General features: G+C 43.1%; 1 protein-coding gene across 1 annotated transcript; it reads right to left on the bottom strand.

Annotated features, from left to right (window-relative positions):
• Positions 1–16,526: 16,526 nt before the first annotated feature.
• Positions 16,527–20,523, bottom strand: LOC116999776. Its single transcript, XM_033066748.1, has 2 exons — positions 20,007–20,523; positions 16,527–18,155 (listed from the first exon to the last, which is right to left on the bottom strand). Exons 1-2 carry the CDS (start codon positions 20,067–20,069, stop codon positions 16,971–16,973), a joined length of 1,248 nt encoding a protein of 415 aa, XP_032922639.1. The 5' UTR covers positions 20,070–20,523; the 3' UTR covers positions 16,527–16,970.
• Between the last annotated feature and the right edge of the window lie 951 nt (positions 20,524–21,474).

Genomic DNA, 21,474 nt, shown 5'->3' with positions numbered 1-21,474 from the left:
GGTTGGAGCTGAGTGATGTGGGACAAGGTGGCAGAAATCAGGCCACGGGTCTGGGTGGTTGGCTGTGTTCTGTGTGGGACTTGACCTCCAGAGGCAAATCAGCAGGCTTGAAATAGAGAATTATGAAAAACCTTTGCAAAGGAGAGCTTTCTTCCTGACTCCTGTTAAATTTATGCTGCCTTGCAACCTAGAATGTTAGAAATTCAAATCCTCTACCAATGGAAGAGATTGAATGTTACCTCCTGTTGTAGCTTGGATGTTTCCCTCTTCCCTGTGGAAGATCTGTTTTGTGGAACCTTACAAAAACATGATAGCTTAAGTAACCCAGCTGAATTTTGGAATGGACGTATGAGCACTTTGAGATGGTGTGCTGTGTCTAAACTGAAAGGATAATAAAGGGAAGCAAGGATGGTAAAATATAATTTGTGATGTCTGGTGTTTCCCAATTTGTCCTAGAGAGCTAAAAAAGAAAAAGAATATGTAGTAAAATGTTTGAGAGAAAACATAGTAGTGTTAAACTCTGAGATTGAGAAAGCATTTAAATTAAAATTATAGAGCATAGAAAATGTTCAAGTGTTCATCTTCCAGTAAAGTACTTTTATTACTGAGTTCTCAGCTAGACATAGGATATGCAAAGCTTTGGGAGACAACAGCCTACATGTTGGGCATCCACTGGTTTCAGAACCCTTCAGCATTCCAAAGAAACAGGCCTTGTTGTGGCAGCTTTTCCACAAAATCTTTATTTAATTGGTAGACTCCTGCAAGGGAACAACGTTGGCAGGAAGAAAATGATGGTGTGCCCAAGAGCCATTGAGCAGAAGTGCTTGGTGGTTTCTGGAGACGCTACTGACACAATTCTTCAGTTGCCCTGCTGGCTCCTGGGCTCCAAACAGGACCCGATTAGTGCTGCCAAATGCTTTGTGCTGCTGCTCAGCAGATCTGTCAAAGGCAGCAGAAACTCAAACCATTCTGTTCATCTGTGCTGGATGCTTGCTTTCCTGAGAGATTCTGCACTGCCTTTTGGGGAGGTATTTTAGATCTAAGAACAGCATGAGCTTTGAAAACCTTTGGTATTTGTGCTGCAGGAGTTGGTGTATCACCCTTCCCCTCTGCTGGTGGATTCCCCACGGCCCCTGCTTTAAACAATGAGATCAGGAAAATAACTTCATTTAGTTTAATGTTTTAGGTAACACAGATGCAGGCTGTTTCTGTGATATAATGGGATAACTGAGTCTCCTTCATGCAACTGGAAAGATACTACTTGAATCTAAGATTTAATTTAAGAGTGTTAGAGTTTTGAATAAAGTAGTGCTGGATAGGAGGTATTCTTGAACAAGCAGTCAGATAGGGGATACTGTAGAAATTTATGGAAGACTAAACATTTGTTCCCAGAAAATGGGTCAGAGCTAAACTACAGCAGTGAATATTCGCAAGTTTTAATTCTCCCAGGAGGATTTTTGTCTCGTTCCTAATCTTTGGTTTCTAAAAAGGTCTTTGAAACTTTGTTCGCACTGGTGAGAAATTGCATTGACCCCAAAATAGTTATTCATTTTTGTAGATTTATTCATGTGCTTGAGTCATTGCAGCCAGGGGATCTTAACTAGTTCTGGTTGCATTGAAATTTAATATGAACTTCAAAAGAATTATAGTGACTATTGATTTTTAGCCATTACATTTACAATAAACTGTAACTGTGGGAATCACTGTGCTTGCAAATTGGCTGGCTGAAATGTTTGCTCAAACAAGTAAAAGGCAAATAAAAGAGATGGTGATGACCTGTAGTTTCCTCAGGTAAAACATAAAGGAGTCTCAGGAGGTGTAATTACTAGGCAAGTGCTCAGTTTTGTCTTGTGATCTTCCTGATTTTCACTACTGTTTCATTAAGTGTGATCAGTAGGGGAAGAGGTACAATGGATCTCTCTGTTAGTAGGGGAATTTAAGGCAGGACTTAGTCAGAACATGCTGAAAATCCCTTTGTAATAGTGGTATGAATGTAATAAGTCATGTCTTATGTTACATACTCAGTTTGTTACACACCTTCTTATTAATATCCAGCTTTCATTGCTTCTAAAGATGGAAGATAACAGAGATCTTTAACCCTAAGTCTCAGATAGTATTTGCCAGACAGGGGTGATTTACTGCTCTTTTATTTACTCCCCTCCATCTTCATAGACCAAACAAATATTTTCGCTTGGCTTTTGAAAAATTTCCTATTCAATTCTATATGGCAGCAACATTGGGAGAAGTTCTGTTCCCAATGATATTTACAATTGCCAGTAACAGAGTATAGGCATACTGCCAAATGTGTACTGAGGTTGCTGGCATGGGATTTACCCATTTTAAATAATTAGGGCAAAGAAGTTCACTCAAAAACTTTCTTGTATATTTTTAGGCTGTTATTACTGGTAATATATGCCTTAGAGGGAAAAATCTTATGGGTGAGAAATCTGTTTTCAAAGATGCTGCAATTTTGTTACATACAGTAATTTCACGTCTACAAGGCGCACTGGATTTTAAGGTGCACTTTTTTTTTGCAGCAAGGATCACTACCCGTTCCCCCTGTGTGGCTACCGGCGCAGCCCTGCCTGTCCCTGCCAGCTGTGGCCCCGCCAGCCCTGGCGCCTCGGCCCCGCCGGTCCCTGCCGTCTGCGGCCCTGCTGACTCCCCCTGCAACTCTTGCAGCTCGCACTTCCGTGTGGGCAAATTTCTGAACTTTGTCCATATATAAGGCACACCGGATTATAAGGCGCATTTCCGGGTTTCCATCAAAATTTTAGTCAAAAGGGTGCGCCTTATAGTCATGAAATTGCTGTAATTAAAATTTCTTAAGAGATAAAGCACTTAGTGAGAAACAAAACCTGACAGACAAATACCCTCAAACCCAGGTACAGTGATAGGTAATATACTTCTGGAATACATCAAGTTTGTTGCAACCAGCTTCTTCATGTTCATTAGAGCTGAAGGTATCTCAAAAGGGGTAAAAGCTGCTTTTTGACTCCATCCAGTAGTCCTTACTCCAGTATTAGAAAGCTGACCAGGTAATTTAGACCAGTGTGAAAGGCTTAGTCTTTTGAATGCTGGTGTCTGACCCTGCTGTGTGCGAGGAATGAGGTAAAAATCTCAAGTAGAATGTTTGATTGTGTTTAACTCAAGTGTTGAGTGTCCAGATTGCATTGTTATGCCCCATGTCTTGTTGACAAAAAGGAAACACACTTTATATACAAAATAATTTATTGCTAGTGTAATAGAAGCTTTCACAGTCTAATCAAAGAATCATTATTAGTCCACATCCATTTACTGCAGGAAAGACAGAGGAAATCAATGCTGCATACAGAGCTATATCCCAGTCATGAATAACATAAGTAAAACTGTTACATACACCCAGCACTAAGTAGTTTCAATCCCTTTTTCTGGTGTTATTCTCACCATTCCTTGCTCCTCTGGATACCAAAATAAAGAGCTTCACTCAGGTATTTGAGTGTAGGGATGATGTACCCCTTTGACCTGGAGAATATTAGGTTGATGGTTTGTTGGGTTTTTTTTTTGTTTGTTTGTTTGTTTGTTTGGGTTTTTTTTCTGTTTTTTGCTTTGTTGTCTCTTCATTTACGCTGTGGGAAAACTACACATGGGGTACACAGTAAGAGTGTTTAAAGCAGATCCCTTAATCTGTTACCTTGTCTGCCTGCTGGATTTGCTACCTCCTGTTCAAACAAACATGCTTTATTTTCTGCCCGAGAAATCAGAGACTGTGTAGTGTTGGGATATTTTTCAATTATATTCTTGCTTGGAACAGATTCCCTGTCTGTGTCAGGGGCACAGCTCAGTGACAAGTAGATCAGAAGTCTCCAGGAGCAGAGAGATTTTTGCGCTGTAACTTTCCTGGATACCTAGTCAGGAAAACTTAGGAAGAAAGCTTATGATGAGGCTGTATTTTAATTTTTCTCATGACAATTCCTTTTCTTTGATTGAAAGAGTTATCAGCAGAGCTGTGATCTTTGGGTGCCACCTCTCCATGGTATCTGGAGTTTCTGAAGCACTGGCTGGGCTCAGGTGTCGGGCTGGCTGTTAGAATGGGAATCTCCTGCAACTCTAAGAGAAAAAAAATCATCTCTTAGGGAAGGCAAGAGAGTTTTATTATATGTTTTAATTATTAAAACACATCAGCAGAGGAAAAACCTGAAAAAGAGAATTGCTGTGAAGCTGCAAACCCCTTCCTTTGGTGTACCATGTCTTGTTTGGGAGCTGTATTTCCTAAGGCATGCTGAGCCTTCAGGGCTGAATCAGAACGGAGCTGCTGTTCCTGTGAGGATCGGGGCAGCTGAGCAAGGGATTCCCTGCTCTCCATGTGTCTGAGTGCATGTGTCTGTGTGTGAGGGTGTGTGTCTGTGTGTGAGTGGGTGTGTCTGTGTGTGAGTGTGTCTGTGTGTGAGGGTGTGTCTGTGTGTGAGTGGGTGTGTCTGTGTGTGAATGTGTCTGTGCGTGAGTGTGTCTGTGTGTGAGGGTGCGTGTCTGTGTGTGAGGATGTGTCTGTGTGTCTGGTGCTGTACCCAGCCCACTCCACACATCCGCACCATCGCTGCCTTGTGCCCAGCCCTGTGTGTGTGGTGCTGTACACATCCGCGCCATCGCTGCCCTGTGCCCGGCCCTGAGGCAGGCGCGCAAAGCTTCTGGAAGGCTGTGGGGGCGCCATATCCCGCCTGCAGGGGCAGCGTGAGGAGAGGCTGAGCACGGGCTGGCCGGCAGCAGGCAGCGCTGCTGGGTCCTGCTCGGGGGCCGCAGCGAGGCATTTCTTCGCATGTTTGCTTGTTTGTGGACTTGGGCACTTCCAGCCATAATGTCGGAGTGCCTCAGGTGCTGAAGCGGCCGCTGCCGGCATGGGCAGCAGGCCGCTGTGCAGACAGCTCTGTGGGAAGGCATGGTGGCCTGGCTGAAGTACGGGGCTGAGGGGAAGGGCGGCACCATCGTGTGCCAAGACAGTGAGCGAGGAGAGCAGCACTTTTGGCAGGAGCACCCGGGAGCAGGAAAGGCTGCAACAGGGAAAAGGTGGGTCTGGGCTGTGAGGAGGAGCTGGGAGCCTGCTGCAGGGGTCTGTGTGGAATGGGCCTCTGAGGGGGCATCCCCTTCCTTGAGCTCCCCGTGGGCCAAATTGTACTCTCATGGCAGCAGAAGTGGTTAAAATTTAAATTCTTCGTTTTCTTTGCCCCATCCAAGCAAGATGGATGTCCCGTGGAGATACGTGGGATGGGTAATTTAGGAGTGGCCTCACTTCATGCAACGGAATGGATTTCTTCTCAAGTTGAGCACAGTTTAGCTGTTCTCGGTGTCTGTGTAAAAGCAGATTTTCCCTAAGAATACACATTAACATGTGGTGTAAACTGCCTCTGAATCCAGCAATGTAAAGCATCGAGTTGCATTACAAGAATTAGCAAAAAAGAAACAGATGAACTGGGATAAGCAAGATGTAAAATCGCTTAGGACTCCATGGTGCTGAAATGTTTTACTGTCATTGCTGTAGCAAGATCACTGCTGGCTAATAACCCTGGCATGAGGTATTTTTTTAGCTGCATTTTTATTTACTTAAATAACTTGACGTTAATGAGATTAATTTTTTAACTGCAAGTTGTCTTCTTTCAGATTGAATATATTTTTATATATCTAAAATATGTAATAGCATAACAAACCAGCCCTAATCTGTGTATAAATTAGTTGATGAAGAAAAACTGTATCCAGAATATCTAATTAAGTGTAACAGCATTCATGGTTTTAACTCTGTGCTTTAACTGAAGAAGTAGCTGCCAACTTTTCCTTTAGAAAATCAGATGGTGTAGCAATATTTGGGGGGGGGCAGAAATTGCTGTATCAGAAATAAATTCTATATTTGTGCTTAAATTCCAGCAAATGTAAACCAACAATGATGACTGTAATACAGATGAGGAGCTGCATATGCTTTTACTGCCGTTTAGTTGTGTGGCAATATCAATTGCACTGGCAAATGTCACCAAGTGTCAATTCATTTGTAGTGCACCAGGCTCATTCTAACAGGAATGGAAATTCCCAACAAGGCCAAAATATAGCAGATTTTAGAGGGAATGCAGTTCTGAAGTCAGTCATTCTTGAAATGACCTGATAATCCATCAAGTTAATTTTCTTTGATTCTTGTTATGTATTCTCTTGCCAGTGCATATGACTGTGTCTTGCCTTTAGAGGTGCACAGTATTTTGAATGTCCTGTGTCTTTGCAGAACTTCATTTATTGGTATCAGCAGTGATGGCTGGATATCGTAAACCATTGCCTTAGTTGGAAGAGGTTAAAGTGATTGCACCACTTATTAGAAGTGTACAAGGGATACAGCAGGGTGCCAGAGAGGTTTAGAGCCGTAGGAAGATTCTAAGAGATTGCAATTGTCTCCCAGCTGGCCAGGCTCGGGAGAGTGGGTTTATTGCCCAGAAAAATGGCACTTTTGTTTAGAGTAATTGTGTATGTATCTATTAAATAGCAGCATCATTAAATGTTGCTTTGATTTGGTGATCTTTATGTTGTAAAAATTCTAGAACTGGTACATGGAGCATGATTGACTCCAGCCAACAGATGCAGCGATTCACTTAGGCAGTGTCTGGTTGTTAGGGCTGTTAGTAGCAGCAGCAAGAGGCGTCAAACAGATTGAGGTGTACTAAGTGTGCCTTATGGCATTGAGGGGGTTGTAGCCATAAAGGTCAGATGGTGAGGAACTGTTCTGATTTTTGATGATTTCCACTGCTTTCCATGCATTTGACTATCTGAAGCCTGACTGGAAATAGGCATGTGCACAGGTCCGGGCACTAGAGCTGCTGAGTGGACTGCAGTGCTGCTGTCCTGTGGCCCCTCACTGCTGACTGGCTAAGAGCACTTGTTCTGGTGGCTGGTCCTCTGCTGAGTAATTCTGACTCTTCTTGTTCTCTGCACTCCAGCACATACTCATGCTGTGGCTTCAGCAGTGAGATACTTAGTGCATGTATATTGTGAATGTTCTTCTTCATGTCAGGTGTGGGTGCATTGGAACCATCCCTCAAAACTGTGTAATAGCTACTGGACTAATTTAAAGTTCAACATTTGAAACTAGATAGGCAGTTGTGGGTTATTAAAATAGATACGGGAGACAGTGACTGAGTCTCAACAAAGATACTTTGAAACATCAGCAATTAGAATCTTAATACTGTCTCCTTACAGTGCTAAGGTTGTCTTCTGTCACAGAACTGACATGCCGGTAGCATAAGTTTATAGCCTACAGGAGAGGCAGAAGTCTGCTCAGTGGAGTGGAAGCAAAAACATCTTGTCAACTTACTTTAAAACAATTATTGGAGTTTTTCTCTATTTTTCTCAAACTTTTTGATTCTGGTAACTGAGGATTTTACACTGAACAGTTGTGTGCAATTACACCATGGCACTATCCAATTAACCACCCAAGGTAGCACTGCTCAAAGAGAGATCTAAATGATGTGTCTCAGCAGTGGTCTGTGTTTGTTAACCAGGGGGCTGCAGCAATGTTCCTTTGGAGTGCTGAATCTATTTCTTGGTGCCCGCGTGCTCTTCTAGGAACCACAAATTTCTTTGGTGTCCACGTGTTCATCCTAATGATGTCTAGATCTGTGCCTAATTATTTTAGACTAGGAAGCTTTTCTGTGGTGTCTTTGTTCCTTCTTTCTGCCTGGTGTGTGTACATGGAAGATGTGGATGATGTGATTTCAGTGCCTTTGTCCTGCCCGTTTGAAATTAAGAACTGTGCTTCAGAACTTCTCTTCCAGCAGAACAGCAAATGAGGTAAAGTAAGGCAGAGGGCTTTTGTATGTGTCCACTAGCTCCTGCTTTTGACCTGGGGATGAAATGGAACAGCCCCAGTCTTGCAGCATTTGTTGCCCGGATACTCTACTGCTGTAAAGACGTAGATGACATTTTTTTCTGGGAGGAGCTCTCCTTGTGCTGTTGGAGCTGTTTAGTTAATCCCAATTTTGTTGCCTTCTGAATCACTTGTTTGGGTTTTCTTCTCCTTTTTTTTAACTGAGCTATCTATGCAGAACACAGATGATATGATTAGCTCGGATGAGAATAAAGAAATCAGTAGCAAGTTTCCCATTTACTTTGTCAGCTTTAGGTTGTTACCACCAGCATTTCTAGTATTAGTTTAGAAAAGCAGGCATTCCCTCTTGCTGAATTTTGTCGGCCCCTTTGGAGGTTTGACTGTTACAAGAGTTGTGTAGAAGTCAAATCTGGATATTCTGTTCACATAACTACACTTTAATGAGTTTCAGAAAGTAGTTGTTGACCTTACTGCTTGGTATGCAGTAGAAATATTTTTATTATAAAATAAGGCATCTTATGATGAGAAATAGAGTAAGTAATTTTTTTTGCTTTATTTTGACCTGTGGCAGATGTAGTCAAAAACCCAGTAATTGATGTGATGTATGTCACACGCAATACAGAAAGAAGGCACTGCATAAAATGACATGGTTAATTTATATAAAATCATATATCCACGAGGTACATTTCTTGTGAGTGTCATAATTAGTTTATCTCTAATTAGTTTGGGAAGACTGTAGGAACTGTAATGCTGAGTTAAGTAGTCACATGAATTGAAGTTACAACTGGTAAAAATTCCAGTTTCCTTCTGATGCTGATTATTTTTCCTTGCAAAAACAGAATAAGCTAGATTTGAAGCTCACTTCACTGTGCAAGTAAAACACAGACATATTTAAGTTTCTTAAGATGACAAACTGTCGTAACTGCCTTTGAAAGTGGGTCAGTGTAATGTCAGCTCTACAAAATTATGGTTCTCTTCTTGGTATTCTTGGATACCTGGGCAATCTCTTACAAGAAGGCAAAGCACGAATCACTATGCTATTACTGCTTTTAAATGAGCTCATTAACCAAGCACTTTGTGTAGAAAAATGCTTCTTCCCAAATTGCATCTGTCTGTACTGGCTGTGATCTTGTGCGTGCGTGTGTGTGTGTGTGTGTGCGCGCGCAAACAGTCTTGTTCTTGACTAGTGCTGCAGACTGAAGTGCTGCCTTTTGCTTCAAAAACTAAATCCTTGTCTAGGAAAGGAGATACATCCAGAGTTCCTGCCATGTGTTCAGATCTCTTGCAAAACTGTTGCAGGGATTGAACAGGCCATTTTACAGTGAAGTCTTTCCTGTATCGTGCTGTGTTGTGTTCAGTTATGTACTGACCAGCACTAAATTCTGATTTTGCTCAGCAATTAAGCTTCATGTTGATACCAGTTTTTAATTCCAGTGTTGGTGTAATTCTAAAACTGTTGAGTCCTCCTTTTAGAACCACTTTCCATGTTATTTAATTTTACCTTCTTCATCATATTCACATCAGTAGCATCTTAATTAGTACAATTATTTTAGAGGTGGTTCCTATTGGGTCCTGTGGAAGGTCTTAACAATCAGTCCGGAGAGATGGGTCACAATTCCAGCATCAAAGGGCGTAGTCAAATGCTGATTTTTGAAGTGTGCAGCGTAGTGTGTGTAAAAATGGATCCCTTTTGGTTGTTGGTCAGATTAGACTAAGACCAGACTGCTCAGTTTTCTTTACCTTTTGCTGAGTTTTCTTCTGACATGTGGTTGTAAAATCGTTAGAGGAAAGCACATGTTCATTTGAACAGAAATGTAGCTGCACCTTCTGGTTATAACAGGAGCCTGGCACGGTCTGTGGGGTGAAGGGACAAACTAGATCTCGCCTTTCTTTAAGCATTCTTGAGACACCTTTTTTTATGTGCTTCTTGTCTCTAAGTACACAGATACTTCAGATTCATGCAGCAATAGAATTCCCCTTTTGCTTGGAATGTTTTTACTGTTAGACATTTGCCTGAGTACGTTCTAGGCAGACTTCTGTTGCTTAGCTCATTGTAAACCAAAACACGCTGGTAACAGTCTGAGTGGACTGCCTTGGAGAGACCACTTAAAACAGAGAGAATTGATTTTTCACTTTAACCAAAAAGGTTACTGCAACCTTTCTGACGCAGTGGACTCACTATGTCAACAGACTTCTCTTAGGCTTGCTTTTCTCTGTTAATTTCCAAAACTGAATAACCTTTCTTATGCAGAACTGTGTAAGAAGCAGATGCTAGAGTGATGGAAATTACAGAAATTACTAACTCATCTTTCATTTTAGGATTTTTTAATGCTCTTAGCTCTCCTTCAGTTGCTAGGAGTATGAATGGTTTTCATAAGCAATATTGCTACATTCATAGAATAGGTAAAATGCTGCTTAATCTGAAAGTATTTTCTTAATCTTTCAGGTGAGATTTTTGATGAAGTTGTTGTATCTAAGCCAGTTACCCATAGTTTCAACTGACCTTGTGTCAATTCCAGACTGATTTCTAATTGATTTAAAATTGTATATTAGAAGCATTTGTAGTCTTTGATAGCAGGTTTTTTTTAAAAAAATAGTTAAAATGTACAAAAAGCATAACAAGTCTAAATGAGTTCTCCAGCCAGTCAAGACATCTTTGTAGGACTGCATCAGTATGTACTTCCAGTATTCTGCTGAGATTATTAATTTATTGAAATTCTACTTTAAAATAATTAGATATTTATCTGGAAAGTACTAGGGGCTGGGAACAAGAGCACTTTTGTAAGCTTGGAGTTTTTGTAGCATTCACAGTCTATTAGTTGGAAGATGCATTACTCATTTTTGCAGTGGTGGAAGATTTATATCTTTCATTTAATTGTTCATACTTACAATTTTAAAGCATGTAGAGCATTCACTTGAGAGTATTCCTTTAGATCTATATGAAAAACTCAAATTGCAGAGCCATACAGATACTGCAGTGTGTGTAGTGTGAGGTACAGCTACCATGCTCATGGGGTCTTGGAGCAGGGAGTTCCTCACAAGTCCCTCCACTGTGATGCTGGACTGTCAGGCCTCCCTGTGTGTACTTTGCATCTTGGCCAGCGGGCTGCCAGGTGGAAGGAGCTGATGGGTGACTTTGCTTTTTCCTGCCACAGCAGTTGCTGGGAGCTGCAAGGCACAGAGCCTATGTCTGTGTTGTGCTTGTCAGCATCATAAATCTGCTAATTAAAAAGAAAGTAGGAGTTAAATATGGTCTTAAAACATGCAGGATTTCTTTTCAAAGTATGAAGGAAGAAGAATGGCAGTCTCCTGCAGTGGTGGTAGTTACTACATTGAAGAGACCAAAAGAAGGACTTGCACAAATGCAGGTGATGTTTAGTGACAGTCACTCATGCCTTTTAATGTAGGGCAGCACAGCTGTGTAATGCTTTTAAAGCTTTAAAATGCATGGTAATATGAAATCTGATAAAAACGTATTCTGAGGAGCAATTAGAGCTGGAGTAATTCCTATTTGTGCTTTTGGAAGTTTAAAGACAAAATAAAAAATTCTAAAGAGTTAGTTACTTTGAAAGCAATTATGTAAAATGTGAAGGCATTTCCATTGGTTTGCTTTATTGTCGTTCCCGAGGTAGTTGTAGCTTTTTTTTTCCCCTGGAACTTTGTATTTCTCCTTTATGCAAGTGCAGAATTCGCAAAGCTGTGATGTAGTAACAAGCACTGTGTTTAGAGAGTGGTGACATATGTGGCTCTTGTTAGTCTCCATCAGGGGCTGCCTTGGGCTCTCAAGTCTCTCATCTAGGTTTCACATTTTAGATATTCCAAGAAGGAAATTACCAACTCCTAACTATTGTATGGGAAAAGAAAATTAAAGGGTTTTTCTATAAGCCTAAACCAATAATTTAGAAATAGTTTAGTTCCTCTGTAGCGGTCTAAGTGACACTCTTGTCTGAGTGAAGGCAGTGCTGTGCAGTGGAAATGCAGCTGTGTGTTTCTGTGCAGTGACCCAAGCAGCTGCTCAGTGCTGCACTGAGGGAAAGCTCCTTGGAGCTCATGGCAGTGCTCATTGAGAGGGACCTTCCCACCTCGGCTGTGGCAGAGTTGGTAGCATACGTGTTAAGGAAAGTAGGAAAGTAAAATTCAGTCCTTCTGCAGGGTGATGATAACTTTCCTCATGCCTTCGCCTCTGAAATCATCTGGAAAACATTATTTGGCCAACGTGCCTTTGATAGAATTCATCACCACAAGTGTTCTTGTCTGTCATGAACAAACCTAATAGTTTGTAAATTACAGTCTGGGAGAGGAGATTACTTTTGAAACATCTTTTCAAAGGAAAATTTGTTCCATTAAAAGATCTTTTTCTTATAAAGTAAACCTGCCTACAAAAAACCTAATTTTTTTAATCCCCATATTTGAAATAAAGTCAAAATATTTCAAGATGAGAATCAGCTCACTGCATGACTTCACTGAAAATAGTTTTCATTTCCTCCTATCCTTTTGCTGCATGAGTGAGGGTTTCTCACTTGGTACTGGTAATGTGCTAGAGACAGTCTTGTGTATTACTGTGGGGACTGGGGGGGTTTATTAAAGAAGATCTTGCACAAAGACAAGCCCATTGGCGGGTGTCTCTCCCTTCCAAGGCTTCCCTGCTCACTGGCAATTCTGTAGCAAGGCAAGCCTGGGATGGGTGATGTGAACAGGATAAAAGATACAAAGAGGCTCTTTCTCCCAGGGTTTTCCTTGGTTTATTTCTTCATGGCTTCCAGGGGACAAAGAGGAAGTTCTTCAAAGTCTGGGGTCTTTTCTAGGGTCAGGAAAAGGGGAGGAGAAACTTTGGCTTCTTGCCAATAAGATTGCAGAAGGTCAGTCCATAGGTTTTACAGGGGTTACAGGGACATAGCATTCTTAAAGCCTCTTGGGTACAGGGTTACAACAACTCACTAGTTTTTTGTTTAAAAGATGGAAGAAGTATATTGGATTATTCTGGATTCACATTATGATCTGTCCCACCACTTGGAGTTAGTAGGAGAATTAGATTGTTTCAGGGTTTTCATCTCTATGTGATTAACCACTGAGATAGAAGGAATGAGACCACTAATGGCCTTGAGAACTAAGTGATGAAGGATTCCGAACGCCATTATTACAAGGAAAAGAATAACCAAGAATAACAAAATAGTTTTAACTATAGAAGTCCACCACCCAGTGAATCCCCAGCCTTTGAACAGTTCGTTGAAACAATCTTCAGATTCTTGCTTCACTTGTCCGATCAAGCTGTTCATTTTTCGGAGGGCAGCATGGACGTTAGGAGCTTTTGAGGTCAGGTTCATGCAGCAAAGTCCTTCAAATTCCTGGCACTCATGTCCATGTAGCAGCAGGAGAAAATCTATGGCAGCACGATTTTGGATTGTGGCCTGCCTGGTAATTTGCTCGTCCTCTAGGAGGGAGCTGATGGCAGTGGATGTCAAATTTGCCTGTTTGACTACCCAACACTCTAGGTGGCCCAATTCACCCAGAGCCTTGACAGCTGCTACCCGTGGAAGAAACACGGATACAGCAATTCTTTTTGACTTGGCCCAATGAAAAATTTCAGAGTCACAATCTCTGTCCAAATTGTCTGCACTTCTTTTCTGGATTTTATTCATTGATTTGTTTTTATGAGTCCAATCATTAATTAAGGTTTTGTTGGGTGCCAGCGGGGACAACTGCCCGAAGGTACATGGTCCTCCTAAAAGCTGCGAGGGGACCCCCTGCCCATGCCTGATCTCCACAAATCAAGAACAACCCTTTAGGGAGGCTCTTGGGACTTGTTAGAGAAGCGGTGTCTGCTGCAATATGACTCAGAATATTGCACCACCTTTTGGCCATGAATTCCTGTCCGTATTGTCTTATATTGTGGAATTCTTTGGTGTCAGAAGGTTTTGGAAAGATCGCAAGATGAATGCAGTATTGTGCTGGATAGAAACCTAACAATGCTAATTCCTGGGGTTCCTGAGCTGTTTTTGGCAAACTTGGCAGCAGTTCCTCTATAGGGTTCTTACTCATTACTGTTTGCTGCCTACAAGGTTTGTATAATGAAATGGTGTGTGATTCGGGAAGTTCATTTGGCATCTGTATTTCAAAACTTGCTGAATATTCTCCAGCCTTCAAGGAAACTCCTACCAGGCAGGTGGACATAGGATTTTCTGCTGCTGCCGTGGACAGGCATATGTTTTCCTGTTGGAGTGTCTTTGCCAGGGTCACCCAGACGTTTTGACGCGGCTGAGGGATGATCCATGCAGCTGCCAGACTGTTCAATGTTAACAAGATGACAACTTGGATGGGGTTCAATACAGGGTTGAGTGGAAGGAAGGTATTCTCTAAAAAGAAAGCAAACATTTTTAAAACATGTTAAAAGTCTCTGAATCTGCTGGAAGGTAGTCTTCTAGGTAGGTTCTCTTTCCTCTTTCCAGTGGCGTCTTCTTTTTGAAGCAACTGGGACTTGCTTCTCATCCCCTTCAACTGGAGCTGATTGACTGGGGACAAAAGGCTTCACCCATTTCTGGGTAATCCACCGAGGGCCTGAGGGAGTGGATACGCATGCATAACCACGTCCCCAGGTAACAAGCTCATAGGGACCTTTGGTTTCCCATGTTTCTGGATCCCTAATCAAAACTGGTGGATGCTGAGACAACTTGAACTGTTTACCACTGCTAAAATGACGAACCACAGGAGGATTCATGTTTTCAAATGAACAGTTCAGAAAATTGATGGTGAACAGGGCTTTACAGAGCTTCTGCTGTGGAGACATCCACACAGTTGAATTCCTCTGTCTAGCCAGAACCTGCTTGAGTGTCTGGTGTGCACACTCAATCACAGCTTGGCCTGAGGGGGAATGGGGGATGCCAGTCTTATGTTCTACTCCCCACTGCTGGATAAATTCCAGGAACTCCTTGGACACATACGCTGGGCCATTATATGTTTTGATTTCCTTAGGGATCCCCAATACTGAAAAGGCTTGCACTAAGTGTTGTTTGGCATGCCCAGCTTTTTCTCCTGCATGGGCAGAGGCATAAACCACACCTGAATATGTGTCAATGCTTACATGAACATATTTGAGGTGACCAAAACTGGGCATGTGTGTGATATCTGTCTACCACACCTCACAGCTGCCAAGGCCTCGTGGGTTAACTCCTGTGCCTAGTGATGGCATGACCTGGAGCTGGCAGCTGGGACAGGTGGCCACAATGGCTCAAGCCTGACTCTGTGTTAGTTGGAACTGACGGATCAGACCTGGCACATTCTGATGGTATTGCTGGTGGCTCAGCTTTGCCTGTTGGAAGATGTCTGGGAGGCGTGCTTGTTCAGCTGGGGTGGCAAGGGAGTCTGCCTGATGATTCCCTTCTGCGATCTCACCTGGCAAATCGGTGTGTGACCTCACATGCATCACATAGAACGGATGTTCTCTTTGAGAAATTAGATAGATTAGTTTTGACAGAACCTGAAAAACTTCTCATTGTCGACCTCCTTGAGCACTGCCTGCTCCGCCCTGGACACTACTCCCGCTACGTAAGCTGAGTCTGTTACCAAGTTGATGGGCTCTGAGAACTTCTCAAAGGCTCTTACCATTGCAGCCATTTCAGCTACCTGAGGCGAACCCTCCACAAACTCAACATCAGCTTCCCAATGCTGAGTCTGAGGATTTCTCCAAGTCATCACCGACTTGTGGGAAGCCCCAGAAGCATCTGTGAACACTGTGAGAGCTTTGAGTGGTCTCCGACTCCTCTTCTCACGAGGAATGAGGTGGAATTCCTCATTGAACAGCTTGTGAGACGGGGCATGGACTGATATTTGTCCGCTGTAGCTGTCCAGAGACAACTGGAGACTGGCATTGCTCTGGAGCAAGTGCTCGAACATCTCCTTTGTCAGCCTCCTAGGAGAGTTCCTTCCCTCCTCAGAGAGTTTGACTGGAAGGTGAATACATGTAAAGTCATAACAAGCCAGCTCATACAGTCTCATCCTTGCCTTACGAATCAGCTGAGCTATGAGTTCTTGTGGCTTTGTGATGGTCTTGGATCTTTGGTGGGAGAGGAAGACCCACTCTATGATTAAGAGCGAATCTCTCTGCCCCTTGATCCATTGGAATATCAAACCATGTAAGTGTGGCAGTTTTCCCAGAATTATGAATTTGAAAGGCAGTTCAGGCTTGTAGCGATGAGCCTGCCTCTCTGCTAGAGCTTTCTGTACCTTTTCGATTGCAGCTTTTGCCTCTGGGGTCGGCTTCCTGGGAGAAACCAACTCTCTCTCCCCCTTTAATAAATTGAAAAGGGGCTCTAGGTCCTCATTAGTGAGGCCTATCCAGGGCCTAACCCAATTCAAAGACCCACACAAAGAATGGAGATCTGCTAAGGTCTTTGGATTACAATTAATCTGCAATATCTGAGGAACAATGGTCCTTGCAGTGATTTCCAGGCCCAGGTACTTCCAAGGTGGCATCCTTTGGACTTTATCATCCTGCAATTGAAATCCAGCAGAGGTTAAAACCTTAACCACTAGGTCAAGTGTGTGTTGGAGTATAGAGTCATCGGAGGCACACACAAGCAAATCATCCATATAATGCAAGATGATAGCTTCCTTTCTCTGAGCACACACTGGGGACAGCAATGAAGCCACGTACCACTGGCATATGAAAGGACTACACTTCATCCCTTGCGGGAGCACCTTCCAGTGGTAGCGCTTCATTGGGGCTTCTCTGTTGATAGTAGGAACAGAGAAGGCAAACCGTGGAACATCTTCTGGGTGTAAAGGAATTTGAAAGAAGCAGTCCTTAATATCTAAAACAGCCAATTTCCAATTTTGAGGAAACATCATTGGGGAGGGAATCCCTGGTTGAAGTGATCCCATGTCTGCTATAATTTTATTTCCCAGAGATCATGTAACAACCTCCATTCATCCTTCCCTAGTTTCTTAATTACAAACACTGGGGAATTCCAACGGCTTGTAATTTCTTCTATGTGACCTTTTGCCAATTGCTTTCCTACAAGCTTCTCCAGCACCTTGAGTTTTTCTTTACTCATCGACCACTGAGCTGTCCATCTTGGAGAATCATCTAACCATGTCAATTTGTGGGCAGGGTGCTCCTCAGTGGCCACCTTTAAAAATCCTAGGGAGTTTTGGGGATAACTATTCTCATTCCCCACTGGGAGACGGTATCTCTTCCCCACAGGGGGCACTTATAGTCTGTAACAAACAGACAAACACTAGCCATTTTTCCATCTGGCCCCTCAATTTGCATGATGCTTTTTGATATTTTTGCTGATTTGAATCCTCCTAAACCTTGGATTTTGCCTACCACAGGTTGCAATTCCCAGTGTGACGGCCACATCCTTTCGGGTATGATCGTCACATCTGCCCCTGTGTCCAGCACCCCCTCCACATGGAGATGGTCTGAACCATGGGTCAGGTTGCATGCCAGAGATGGTTTGTTCTCACCCACCACTTCTGCCCAATAGACTTCAGGTGATTTTCCTTCTGCTGTGATTTCCTTTGGAACAGGAATGGCCTGGGCGAGGATTTGCCCCTTGACCAGGTAAAATGGTGGTTGAGAGCAGCATGCTAAGAGAATGAGACAGGAGATGCTTCCCTTCAAGGACATGGGAAGTAACTCTATCTCCAAGGGTGTGTGTGCTGTGTCCTCCATAGCAAAACACTCACAGCGCAGGTCCACTGTAATAACTATCCACTCTGTTGACATAAAATAAAAACCTTTTGTAGTCATAAGGTTGAAACGACCAAGAGGCTTCCAACCCTTGTTAATTGAACATTTAACATTTATGTTATCTTGAATCCCCACACCATTTGTCCCATCCTCCCCCTTTGTTTTGAAGAGAGAGGCTTTTGCCAGTGTGGTACCCGCTATATTTGTGTCTTGGTGCGTTATTGTATTTATGGCGGGTACACCTAGTTTTTTTTGTTTGTTGGTCTTCTTCTGTTTCTGGTTGTGTGGGCAGTCCCTTGCATAGTGTCCTGTCTTCTTGCACTGGAAGCAGGTGATATGCTGCAGCTGTTGTGGTGGTACCAGTTGCTTCCTAGGTCCTGGTGTTACAGCTGCTGCTGACTTTGGTTGTGCTGGTCCTGGATTCCTCTCTGGTGCACTGAACACGTCTGCTTTTCTGGTGCAAGCTTCAATCATCTGTGCTAAACTAGGTGGTGGCTCAAGGGGAAGGCTAAGAATGATGCTGCGGCAGGCTTCATTAGCGTTCCACTGAGCTATCTCCTTTATTAACTCAGCTTGCACGGCTGGATCTGGTACCTGTCTTTCCACCTGAACGCGAAGACGGTCCAGAAACTGCAAGAAATTTTTTGAAGGAAACTGTTTAATATTAACTTAACTACTTTAACTTCAACAGTAGGTAATTGATTGAAGGTTTTTTCTCCTACCAGGCAGATCTTATCCAAAACAAACTTGGTCAATACCCATGTTTGTTTTTCTGGACAATACCAGTCCCCTTCACCACACAAATGTTTGTGTGTAATATCATTATTATTCTCATGTTTTGCACTATTTGGGCTTTGTTGAAGTTCCTGCAAAAGCACTCTTAAAGATCTTTTCCACATGCTTTCCAACAGATCATACTCTGAAGGAGTTAATAGACATCTGAACAAATCCTTAATATCATTGGGTACCATCTCATTTGAACTAAATGTAGTTTTTAAAAACCCTTTAAATATCCCACTGTTTCTGCCAAACTCTCTTTGAACTTTAGAAATTTCCTTTTTATCTTGACAGGATAAAGGTTGGTAGGTTCTCTTGCCATTTCTCCTACTGAGATAAACCACTGGAGCAACTGATAGTATATCATTTCCTTCCAGGTTTAGAGTTTCAGAGCTGGGCAATACCCCCGCTTCGAGCTCTGTGATTTGTTTATCTTTTCCCTCTGCAGAGGCACTGTCCCAAAGGGGCTGTGAGCTCAGCCCTGGCCCTCAGGAAGGTCCTGCAGGGGCCCCTACCTTCCCCTCCCCCCCCCCCCCCCCCAACTCCCGCCACCCTGGTAGCTTGGAGGGCAGGAATGTGTAACCTGAGCCGGGGGGGGGGGGGGGGGGGGGGGGTAGAGGGGTAGCCATGGAAACCAGGGTTGCAGGATGTGGGCAGGAATGGATTTAGAGGTGGACCCAGAGGGAAAAAGGGATTATGGGGTGAAGGAATGAGGGCCATGTGACTGCTATTATCTGTAGACCCCCAGGGACAACCCATGTGGCCGGAGACATTTTGGATCTTCCCCCCAGGCCCCTCAGGATCAGCCATGTGGCCAGTGCCCTGAGGGGAAGGGGAATCTGAACTCTGCTCTGAAGGAAATGCAATAGGGAGAGAAGGATATAGGAAAGAACTGCTGACCATTTTTGAAAAATCATCCCATCCTGGATACTGGGACTAACTCTGGGACCCATGAGTTTCCTCCAGTCCCAGGTTAGTGTATTTTAAAGAAAGGAAAAAGGAATCCGAGGTGCTTTGCTGTTGCTGCCTGTTGTTTTCTATTTGAACTAAAAGTTTCCTAATTTGCAAAAATATTGAGAGGAATGCAAAGACTTTTTAATTTCCGTTTTCCACTTTTAATGTTAATAAATCTCCAATTTCATTCCAAAATAGAACCGAATTAATATCTTCCAAATTAAGATCTGATTTTTCCACAGACAGCCAATTTGCAAAGTGGACTAATCTTTTATTAGAGATTATAACATCTCCAGAATTCAAGATTTCCCTAATCTGGGAAATCACACTCTTTTGAAGATTAGATTGCTGCGTGCCCATTTTTATTTTTTTCCCAAAGCAATCTACTCTAATATCTACCCTTAATCCACAGTTAAAACACAGAAAAATGTGGTGGTTGTTTGTATTTCCCGCACGTTGCAGGGAGGAGGGAGAGAGCTGCCAGCTTCGCTTTTCCCTCCCCCATGGAGACCCCACTGGCTGCAGGGGTGGTGCCACCGTTTCTGAGACCGGTGCTGGCGTGCTGAACTTCCCTACATGGCAGATCGGCCCTGGGCTTCAATACACCCCCGCACGGCATGCCTCACAGCTCTGCACTGCCCCAAGCCCCAGGCAAGCCGATGTGCCATCCGAGCTCCCCCTTCGGCACCCTGCTGTTACACAAACAGCAGTAACCCTCCCCCACAGAGGGACCTGCTTGGAGTTACTTACGGTTCTGTAGCGAGTGCCGGGGCTGTTAAAACTGTGCATTTTCGGTTCCCGTTCAGAAGCCATTCGCCATTTGGGCTAAGGCAAATTCCCAGCTTTGTCCCTGTAAGCTGAAACTGCTGTAAAAGCAGGTTTTTTGCCTTCAGGGTAATTGACTTGTCCGTGGACTTAGTGAATCCTTGTAGGACTCCAGTCACTCCTGTGGGCTCTCTAATGAAAAGCACCACAGTTGGATGCCAACTGTCTCTCCCTGCCAAGGCTTCCCTGCTCACTGGCAATTCTGTAGCAAGGCAAGCCTGGGATGGGTGACGTGAACAGGATAAAAGATACAAAGAGGCTCTTTCTCCCAGGGTTTTCCTTGGTTTATTTCTTCATGGCTTCCAGGGGACAAAGAGGAAGTTCTTCAAAGTCTAGGGTCTTTTCTAGGGTCAGGAAAAGGGGAGGAGAAGCTTTGGCTTCTTGCCAGTAAGATTGCAGAAGGTCAGTCCGTAGGTTTTACAGGGGTTACAGGGACATAGCATTCTTAAAGCATCTTGGGTACAGGGTTACAACAGGCGGGGATGAAGAATCAAGTAGCTACTTGACAGAAGTCTTTATCTGAGCGTTTCAGCTTTTTGAAATGTATTTATTATTTTTTAATAAGAATTTTTTCCTGGATAATTTCCAGTCCAGTTGAAACCTAGCATTTGAAATCCAGGTCTGATACCTTGCTGTTGCTTATCAGCACTTCAGTTCTTTTAGACTTGTTTTGAGGAGTAGAAAGTTGTCTTAGAAATCTGCTGTTTTGTGAAATGTTTTGATTGTCATATAAATCAAAAAAACAATGTATAAAAGCCTGTATGACAAAACACCCACCTTCTTTTTGCAAGTTCCTGAGGATTTCAAAGAGTATAAAGCCCTGAGAGTGCCTTGAGGACTTTCTCTCCTGGAGCTCATTGTTGTTTAAAGTTCATGGATGGTTTGTGCTTGTGAGCTTCCCAGAGAAACTCAGATTTCAATTCTCAATATTTTTCCCATTTTTGTGTGGTACAAGGGCTGGGTAAGTTGTTTAAATTATTGCCTTCTTTAATATTTTACCTTTTAAATGCACAGGCCTGACTGTGTCCTTTGTTGGGAAACTTCCTAATTTGCCTCTTAGTTTTGCAGTACTGGACTGCTAATACCTGTCGTGCATTCTTGGTGATCTGGGGGAGACTTTTCCATTTCAAATTAACTGGCTTCAAAAGCCAGGAATAGAGCCACTAACTGACTGGGCAGCACTAATAATACTCAGTGTCATAAACCTCCGAGATCTTGCCTACTCTGCCAGAATGTTGTCACTCTCTGAGGGGCTGCTGGTGACTCATTGCACTGGTTTTCACAGTTAGCCCAACAGTGATCCCCCAGTCCGACTGCTGGAGCACTTGGGGCTGACCAGAATTTAGAGCATATTGTTTTAAGATGCCATGGGAAAGAACACAAAATCTCTGTG

Source organism: Catharus ustulatus, chromosome 8 (genome assembly GCF_009819885.2).
Source record: "Catharus ustulatus isolate bCatUst1 chromosome 8, bCatUst1.pri.v2, whole genome shotgun sequence".
NCBI lineage: Eukaryota > Metazoa > Chordata > Aves > Passeriformes > Turdidae > Catharus > Catharus ustulatus.
The sequence above is the reverse complement of the archived record's forward strand: the minus strand, read 5'-3'. Positions and strand labels throughout refer to the sequence as shown.